The sequence below is a fragment of the Zalophus californianus genome, chromosome 10, assembly GCF_009762305.2.
Source record: "Zalophus californianus isolate mZalCal1 chromosome 10, mZalCal1.pri.v2, whole genome shotgun sequence".
Taxonomy (NCBI): domain Eukaryota; kingdom Metazoa; phylum Chordata; class Mammalia; order Carnivora; family Otariidae; genus Zalophus; species Zalophus californianus.
In genome coordinates this window covers 70,183,008-70,192,429 of record NC_045604.1, presented here as the reverse complement: position 1 = coordinate 70,192,429, position 9,422 = coordinate 70,183,008, and the positions used below count along the sequence as shown (strand labels likewise).

At 63.6% G+C, this 9,422-nt stretch overlaps 1 protein-coding gene across 1 annotated transcript; it reads right to left on the bottom strand.

Moving 5' to 3' along the window:
* Positions 1–527: 527 nt before the first annotated feature.
* Positions 528–4,972, bottom strand: SOX8 (SRY-box transcription factor 8). The gene is made up of 3 exons (XM_027609819.2): positions 4,382–4,972; positions 2,815–3,044; positions 528–2,078 (listed from the first exon to the last, which is right to left on the bottom strand). Exons 1-3 carry the CDS (start codon positions 4,801–4,803, stop codon positions 1,342–1,344), a joined length of 1,389 nt encoding a protein of 462 aa, XP_027465620.1. The 5' UTR covers positions 4,804–4,972; the 3' UTR covers positions 528–1,341.
* Positions 4,973–9,422: the final 4,450 nt, after the last annotated feature.

Genomic DNA, 9,422 nt, shown 5'->3' with positions numbered 1-9,422 from the left:
AAAGAAGCAACTTCTCGGACGTCTTTAAATGTACAAAGTTTAAAGGCACAAGTTTCCATGAAGTTGGAGTTATCAGTGCTCAGCACACAGCGGAAGCAGGTACGCGTCGATCAGGATTATTCATCTAAAACTAAGACTCTAGACACTGTAGTGGAGAAGGTTTTAGTTTCACAGCTTGTAGGTGGCGTCTGGTTCCTAAGAGCCGAGATTAACGTGCTGCTGCAGCCACCCCGTCCCAGGAAATCCCCGTCCACTGCTTGGCACAGCTGTGGGCGGGGACGGCCTCCAGCAACACCCCTGCCTTCCAAACCTCACCCCAAACGCTGGTCAGAGACACTACAAGGCAAATCTCTTCTCCTCACTCCCGTCCTGGCCACCTCCCCAGGGGCCTGGAGCTCCGGGGGAGGCGAAAGGAGGGGAGGGGAGGAGAGGGGAGAAGGGGAGGAGGAGAGGGGAGAAGGGGAGGAGGAGAGGAGGAGAGGAGGGGAGGAGGGGAGGAGGGGAGGAGGGGAGGAGGGGAGGAGGGGAGGAGGGGAGGAGGGGAGGAGGGGGGTCCCACCCCACCACCTGTCCTCCCAGTCCTGGCGCTCAGCAACCTGGCCTCCGTTTTGTCTTAAATTCTACTCTCTGCACAAATTACTTCATTAATTAAAGATAAAATAATACAGAACATAAATACATTTCAACAGCTTCCCAAACAAATCGAACGTGTTTAAGCTTCAAAAATAAAAATTAAAAAAAATAATAAAATAAAAAGAGAGAAGGGTTAGTCGCAGCCAAACCTTGCTAGGAAGAGCCTTAAACAGCGGGGAGCACCTCGGAGCGGATGGGCTGGTCCCCAGAGGGGCTCCTGCAGACGAGCTCCCGCCAGGGTGTGGATGCCGCTGAACCGCAGGAACAACCCCCGTGGGTCCCCTGGAGTTCTCCGCGCACAACAAGGCCGGCAAGGACCTCAGAGCACAGGCGGCCGGACACCCCATGCCTCTTCCCTCCTTTCTGTTTTGTGCTGGGGCTGCTTTGTGTCCACTGAGGTGCAAAACCAAGGTGTCTGCAGGGAAGGGGCCGGAAGGCTGTCCTCGGTTCCAGAGTTGCCAGTTGCCGCTAAGAGGGTGCGGGAAGCGGGCTTTGCTGGCCGCAGGGAGTGTGGAGATCTGGAAGCCACGGTGCGTCGGGTACCAAGAGTGATTCCCCCCGCACAGGTCAGCAGGCACCTGCCAGAGCCGCCGCCTCCTCTCCTTCCACTAGCGCACCCCTTCTGCAAGACCTGAGGCTCCGTCTGTCTTTGCCGAGATCAAGGTTCTCCCTGGCTTACGCCGGCCCCCTCCCCAGGCCACGGTGCCCTCAGGGCCTGGTCAGGGTAGTGTACACGGGCTGGTCCCAGTTGCCGGGTGGGCTGTGGGCAGGCGGCACGGAGAGGCCGCTGAGCAGGGGCGAGGCGTAGGGCCGACGAGAAGGGTGGAAGTAGGAACACTGGTAAAGGCTGGACGGGAAGCCCGGGTATGGGCTGTAGTAGCCGGGGGCCTGCAGGTCGGTGTAGTCGCACTGCGAGCTGGTGAGGGAGCTGGCCGCCGCGGCGGGGGCGGCCGTGGTGACGCTGGCCTGGCCGCCGTAGGAGCCGTAGTCGGCACGGCCCGGAGAACCGTGTGACTGGTCGCTGTAGTGGCTGGGGCTCAGCTGCTCCGTCTTGATGTGCGGCCGCGGGGGGCCCGCCTCGGTGGGCGACGCGGAGGCCGATGGGGCTCCCTTGTGGGCCCACACGGGGGACGCCCCGATGCTGGCCGCCCCCGAGTGTGAGTAGGAGGCAGCCCCATAGGAGCCGGCGGCGGGCTGGCCCGGCTCCGCGGGCAGGGCCGAGTGGCCATTGAGGGGCAGGTACTGGTCGAACTCGTGTACATCGAAGGTGTCCATGTTGCCGATGACCTCACTGCTCAGCTCTGAGATGTCCACGTTGCTGAAGTCAATGTTTTGGCGCCCACTGTCCGCCAGGCGGCGGCCTTCCAGCTTCAGCTCCGGCTTGCCCCCATGGTGCAGGTCTGTCTTGGGGGTGGTGGGTGGGGTGGGTGGCCCGTGGGTCTGCCCTGGGGACAGAGCACATTTCAGGAATGAATGCCCCTTCTGTGGGGGGCCAGCCAGGCTGGCGACGTGCACCCAGGAGGAACACCAGCCCGCTAACTGCCGCAGGTAGAAATCAACGGCTTTTTGTTTCTGTACGTTTCCCAGAAATTCCAGCAGAGCCAGACCCAGACCTCACTCCTTGGCCGAGGGAATTCCATTAAGCGCTGTTCTACAGGAAGAGCTGGGGCCATGGAGGCCCCACCGTGAAGACCAAGGTGGGGGAAAGGAGAGGAAGTGCCCAGCCCCCTGCACATGACCACAGCGCGACCCACACAAAATGTATTCTCTCCAAGGCTCACAGCTTTCGCCAGCTTGACTGAGACTGCTCGGCTGGCTGGGATTCTCCCCCAGTCCGTCTGATCCTAAAGCTGGGCTGCTGACCACCATGCCAGGGGCAGGAGTGCTGGGTCAGCACCAGCAGAAGGGCCAGGGGAAGCAGAAACGCCCTCAGGCAGGGCAGAACACACCCACGTCACCTAGCGCCAGACCGAGGCAAAGCTGAGAGACCCTCAGTGCTCAGAGGGGGCTAAGCAGAACCCCTCCCTTCCCATGTGCACCAGGGAACACGTGATTGTCTCAAAGCCACCTGCCCTGGGCATGAGCCCCCACTCCCCACCCCCACTACTCATCTCAGCAGGCGCCGGAACCCCCACTTCTCCTGCTGGGGCAGGCACGTGCTGTGGGGCCCCAGGAGCCCACCTGTGTGGTCGCTGTGGTGGTGAGGGTCACCAAGGCCCGCATCGGCCTTGTACACGGCACTGCCGGGGTGGGGGCCCAGCTCGGCTCCGGAGTCAGAGTCGCCTTGGCCTGTTTTCACGCTCTTCCTGCGACGTGGCTGGTACTTGTAATCCGGGTGGTCCTTCTTGTGCTGGACCCGCAGCCGCTCAGCCTCCTCCACGAAGGGGCGCTTCTCACTCTCGCTCAGCAAGCTGCAGCACCAAGGGCAGAAGCAGGATGGCCAGGGCCCCTGTGCCGCCCCTGGAGGAGGGCCTCACTGACCCTGACACTCACAGGGAGGCCTGCATGTGCTCCCACACCTCAGCGGGCACCAGGCAAGCGCTCCCCTCTCTGGGGACGGGGACGCTCAGGCCAGCAAGGACTTCTGGTGAGGTCTGTTCTCATTAGGGTCAAAGGAACATGCTAGAACAAGACCCAAACCTTTCCATCTCCATCATCCTCTTACTTTCCTTCTCCCAGAGCCTGTGTAAATCCCCTCCCTTTGGGGCTTTCTAAGGCAGGTGGGGGAGGAGGCAGAACCCAGCAGAGAACACACTGGGGACAAAGCGAGGCTTCCTGGGGACGAGCAGGTATTCCATGGATATCTGGGTTTCCCAGACCTCCAGGAACGCTGGCAAAACCCGTGTGGCCCTCACTGAGCCTCAGAACACACACCGGCCTCTCAAACCCTTCCAGAAACTCACCTCCAACTGCCTAGGACATAGGGCACAAGGCTGCCGGAGTCCACTGTGCCCAGAGCAGACAGAGACAGGAACACAGAGGACAGACGTGCAAACTCCCAGTGCCCACTCATGGGGAGAGGAACAGGAAATGGGAGCCAGTGCCCCAAACCCAAAGCCGTCCATCTTAAACCCAAGTAGAACACATTTGGTGGGGATGGGCAGTTCTTAGCAGTCCTACTTTCTGCAAAAACGTCCAGTTTCTCTAAGTCCAAGTATGCACAAAGCATGCCTGTACTGGACCCCTCCTGCATCCCTCGTCCTCTGCAGAGGGGCGCAGAGGTGGCAGAAGTTGTGGGGAATGTGCCAGCTGAACAGACACGCACCCCCTCCATCTGCCCTGACTTCCCCCACATGGTCAGAGTGGAGGGGAGTCCTTTCCAAAGAGGGGCACCTCCAGAGAGCACCACATTGCCTGATACTGTGTCCTGCTTCCAGACAGAAGCCACCTTTCCTCGGGGAGGGACAGGCCTCCAGACTCTGGGGCCACTCACAGGTGGGGTCCCCGTCCTCAGCATGCCAGCCACAGCCTTCAGCGGGCTGTTGGCGACTGAGGGAGTGTGCTCGGGGTTGCATACTCCCTGCGCAGCCCTCTGTGGCCCAGACCACCTGAGCATCCCGGGTGCAGTCTCCCGGGTCAAAGGGGGGGGGCTTTCCACTAGGACTCGCCCTGGGAATAACCACTGGGAGCAGAGACGAGGCCGGGCGCGGGGCCACCTCCCAGGCCCCCGCGTACCCCCGAGAACCACTCGAAGCCCGCCCGCGCTGGGGCCCCGTCCCTGCCCCTGGCCCGGGGACAGCGCACTCACCGCCACAACTTGCCCAGCGTCTTGCTGAGCTCAGCGTTGTGCAGGTGCGGGTACTGATCGGCTAGCTTGCGGCGTGCCGCCTGCGCCCACACCATGAAGGCGTTCATGGGCCGCTTCACGTGAGGCTTGGCCTTCAGCGCGCCGCCGCCGCCCCCGCGCACCGGCATGGGCACCAGGCTCCAGTCATAGCCCTTGAGCACCTGCGACACGGCGTCGCGGATGCAGGCCGGGAAGCGTTCGTCCGCCGCCTCGGCCGCGTCGCCCCGGCCGCCGCCCCCCGCGCCCGCCGCGCGGCCCAGACCCTCGGAACCGGCAGGCGACGGCGGCGCGTCCGAGTCCGAGTCCTCCACGTGCGACATGGAGCTGGCGGTGCCGGACGGGCTGCAGGGCGGCTGGGCGCGGGCCTCGCTCATGTCCAGCATCGGGGCCGCGCGCGGAGGGGCGCGCACCGGGACCCGCGGGGCCGCTGCTAAGCTGCGCCGCGGCCGCTCTGGGACCCGAGGTCGCTGCGCTGTAGCCCGACCTGCGTCCCCGCCGCCGCCGCCGCCGCCGCCGCCGCAGCCCGACCCAGGGCCTCCCGCTGCCGCTGCCGCCGCCGAAGCTCCCTCCCGGCGGAGAACCCGCAACAAGTTTCTTTAAGCTGCAGCCTCTAGGCCCCGCCCCCTGCCCGGCTCCCCATTGGCCTGCGCGCGCCCCGCTGCTCCCGGGGGCGGAGCTTGGCCGCCCGCCCCTCCCCCACCCGAAGAAAGTGCAGCGGTTCTCTCTGCGCCCCCGCGCGCCCCGCCCGGCGCCGTATCGCGCCGGGGGCCGCTTTTCCAGTCGGGGCGGGGAGGGAAGGGGGTCGGGGACTCGGGACGGCGGGGCGCTCCGGGGTGTCTCTGCGGGGTGCGTCGCGGCTCCTGTGGGTCCCGCCTTTGGCCCGGTCGCCCAGCCCAGGGAAGCCCGCTCCGCGTGGAGACGGGTCCTCCAGAGCCTCCCCCCACAGCGGGTCCTGAGCCCCGGCGTCTCGCCCGCAACCCAGAGGCGCCGGGGTCAACTGCTGCCAGCTTGCAGCCCAGGGGAGGGTTGGCTCGGCCGTGTAGCCTCATAACCCGGGCTCCCCGCCCGCAGGGCCAGCGCGCCGGGCAAGACCCTCCAGCGCACCCTGAGTTTGCGCGCCGAGCACGTCCAGGTAAAGCGCGCCCAAGGGCCGCCGCTCGGAGCTGGGCTATCCCAGGTCCCCCGCCCAGTCCGAGTATGAGCTGGGAGAGCGCAGGCGGGGGAGCGGCCCCAGGAGCCGGGCAACCGAGGGAGGCGGGAGCGCCGGGCAGGGACTGGGCTGACCCTAGTTGCGGAGTCTCTAGGGCCGCCCGGCGGATGGCGTGGCCGGACGCGGGGGCCTAGGGCCTTCCGGGCCTGACCTGGGGGGAGGGGTTAGGAGCGCTGAGACCGTCCGGCTGGGCAGCCCTGGGTGGTCCGGCGAAGGTGATGGCCGCCCCGGGCGCTCTCAGTGGAGGAGGTGGGCGCGCCAGCCTGGAGGGAAGGGGGCGGGCTGTGCCGCCCGGCTTGGGGCGGCGGGGTCGGAGAGGGGACATTTCTCCGGAGGCTAGGGCCGAACCGCCGCTCCGAGTCCCCGCCCAAGGCCGCCCCCGCGAGTTGGCCTTGGGCCTAGCAGTCCCCGAGGGCGGCTCAGATTCTTTGCCAAACCCGCCGGGAGGCGACGAACCGGCCGCCCAGAGCTTCGCCACAGGCCCTCGGGTGGCCGAGTGGGAGCTGTGGCCCGCGCGCCCTGGGTGACCCTAGGCAAGGGCGCCCGATTCCCCAGACGCGCGCCCTCCTCAGAGTCATGGACACCTGGGCCAGTGGCCGCCGCAGCGAAGGAGCGGTGCCGCAGAAGGAGCTGGTCTGTTACCAGAAAACTCCAAAGTCAGTGGGTCCGGCCGAAGCGTGTCCCGGGTGCTCATATACCAACCCCGGATCCACCACCGTGCCCCTCGCTGCCCAGGACAGGCCTCCTGGCTCCACCCCGGCCCGCCCCCGCGCTGGGGTTGCGGATTCTTTAGTTCGCACTTGGGCCTTGGAGCCCTGTCCATCCCGGCTGCCCATGTAGGGATGAAGCCTTCACCTCAGCGGCTCTGGGGGCTGACCAGGGATCCTGCAGCCTTGCATCCGAAACATGGCGGCCCCTCTGTGGGGACACCTCGGGGCCTAAGAGGGAGGAGCCCAGATTTCCTGTCACCTGCAGGGGACCCCAAGGCACAAGAGGGGCTCTGCTGCTTGCCCCACATCAGGGAACCTGATATTCTGCCTTATGGGAAAGTCCCCAGGGGGAGGGGGGAGGTGTTGCTGTCTAAGGTGAACAGCCCTGGTGGGGGGGCACAGGGTGGCAGAGGTGTAGCCTCTGGGAGTGGCCTGTGCCATAGGACAGGAGACAGTGCTCGTCTCCTGTCCTATGGCTGGTCTCCCTTGGTTCTATCACCTGCCAGGGAATGTCCTTACCTGCTGGTCTGTGGCAGCCTCCACTTGGGGTCCCCACTAGGCAGTTGGAGGACTCAGGGAGGGCCCAAGCGGGGGTTTCCTGAGGGCACCCATCGATCTTACTGGTCCCTGGGGACCCATGCAAGTGCAAGCAGGAGGAGGGTTGAGGTTGGCAGACCCGGACCCACCCAGAAAACAGGCCCCACCCCTCCCTGCACCCAGTGTACCATTGGGCACCAGGTCTGGCTTTGCATGAAGCACTCTGCTGTGCCAGGAACATGAAGTACAGACTGCATGGGGGGCATCAGGTAAGGCAGCCTCTCCCTGCTCCCCCCTGGCCCATGGTGGGTCATGGGCAGGTGACTGCCAGGCTGGGGGTGTCCCGTGCCAAACCCAGGTCACACAGTGGTGTGGCATGTGTGGTCCTAGGCCCCACCCTCAGCTCCACAGGGCTGCAGTGAGCGCCCTGGGGATCAGGAGGGGTGCTGGTGGGCCGTGCCTGTCATGTGCAGCCCATAACTCCTACGGGATGGGTAGGAAGGGGCAAATCCTGCCAGGCCTGGACTCAGGCTGGCTGAGAGCATGTGTGTGCATTTCCCCACAAGGCAGCATCCAGGTGCAAGCTCATTGGCCCAGGGCAGGCTGTGGACACATGGGGTGGCACCCAGAAGTGATCCACAGCCTCCTGGCCTTCTGGAAGGCCTGTATACTTGCCAGCATGCCGTCCAGCCTCCTCCTCCATTAGTGCTGACCTTGGTCCAGACACTCACTGCGGCAGAGGGGTGTGTGTGTGTGTGTGTGTGTGTGTGTGTGTGTGTGTGTGTGTGTGTGTCTGGATGTCTGGGAAGGGGTGTTTTGAGGAGGTGAAATTAAGCTGAGACCTGAAGCTTCCAACTGCTTGAAGAAAGAGGAAAGACCGGGTGCCTGGGTGGCTCAGTTGGTTAAGCGACTGCCTTCGGCTCAGGTCATGATCCTGGAGTCCCGGGATCGAGTCCCGCATTGGGAGTCCCTGCTCAGCAGGGAGTCTGCTTCTCCCTCTGACCCTCTCCCCTCTCATGCTCTCTCTCTATCTCATTCTCTCTCTCAAATAAATAAATAAAATCTTAAAAAGAAAAAGAGGAAAGATCATTCCCTCAATGGTTGAGGGTGTTGGGGGGCAACATGTGCAAAGGCCCTGAGGCAGCAGAGAGCACAGGTATCTAAGAGTGAAGCTACAGTGATTTAAAACTTGAGGGACAGCTCTTTGAACCTCCTCTCAGTCCACCTCGTGGCTTCCCCTGCTTAGCTCTTCCTTCCCACCCCCACCCACCCCAATCCACATGACCTTACCTTCACCTAGTGGCCTTTGCAGTCTCAGGGAGGTGATCCAATGGGCCAAGTGTGGACCATATCCCTGCCCCCGGGGTGTCAGAAAGCCGAAGGAAATGAGGATTCTAGACCTATGCCCCTGGCAGAGGCTCCAAGGGCACCTATGAAGAAGGAAGTATAGGCTGGCAAGCACCCCATGTGCCTTCGAGTCCTGGCTGGTCCAGGCCCGGAGGGTTCCCAGGAAACCTTTTCTAGGCAGAAGAGCTGCAACCCTCCCACCCCTTGGCTCCTAGGGAAGCTCAGGAAGCCCGTGTCTGCGTGTGTGCGCATCCATGTGTATGCATGTATGTGTGCATGTGCACATGTGCACACGTGTGTGGTGAGCGCTGGAGAGGCTGAGTTGGGAGGAAGGGCTGCTGAGGGCTGCAAGCCGCCTTGGAGGAGGGCATCGTGCTCTCACTCCCTGCATTGCCCTGCCAGTCTCTCTGCCCGCCCCCTGCCTGGCCCTCATTTGGACAGCAAGGGAGGCCATGTCCGCAGTTTGGTCTTTCAGAGAAAGGCACTGGGGGCGGGCCCCATGGGCCCTTGAGCCCCAGGGACAGCATGTCCCCTGTGTGTCTGCAGCCGTGACCTGGGCCTCTCCGTGAGCCAGCCCGAGGCAGTTGGCATCACATCCTGGGAAGCCCGGCTCAGTCTCAGAGATTAATTGGTGCTTTTAATTACTGGCTGGCCCGCAGAAACCGAAAGTCCGAGACAAAGATGAGCAATCAGCTCTGAGCAGTGGCTCCGTAAAGACAGCCTCGTCCTGCCCCGCTGGGTCTCCAGAGAGAGAGGCGAGGGGGCTTACGGGACGCCAGGAGTCCAGTGTCCCTCAGTAACAGACTATCAGGGCTCCGGGCCAAGCTTTCTGTTGAAACACCCCTTCCCGACTTAGTTTGCCAGCTGGCGTGGAGGTTCTGGTTTGGGTCAAAGCCCTCCCCTTGCTTGGGCTAATGTCCACTTGGGAGCTGGCTCTGTCTGTTCCTCGGCCTTCTATGCTATGCGTGCGGAGGACACTGGCAGGAAGATCACGCCCAGATTCCTCCCCCCCTGCCAGCAGGACCGGGGTGTCATGGGCCAGCCCGCGGAGGGTGCTGGTCCTGAGCGGCTTGCTCCAGAGAGGGGAAAGCTGCTCCAAGCTAGTGCATCTTCAGGACGCTGCCCAGCCTCCAGGTATGTGCTCCAGGCTACATCTCTGCACCTTCTTGGGAGCTCTGAAGCCTCCTGAGAAGTAAAC

Bases quoted from the DNA above. Each gene is read 5' to 3' on its own strand.
- SOX8 (XM_027609819.2), bottom strand. From the start codon at position 4,803: ATGCTGGACATGAGCGAGGCCCGCGCCCAGCCGCCCTGCAGCCCGTCC. The intron at 3,045-4,381 runs GTGAGTGCGCTG...TTGGTGCTGCAG, and splicing joins ACGCTGGGCAAGTTGTGGCG to CTTGCTGAGCGAGAGTGAGA. The intron at 2,079-2,814 runs GTGGGCTCCTGG...CTCTGTCCCCAG, and splicing joins CCACCACAGCGACCACACAG to GGCAGACCCACGGGCCACCC.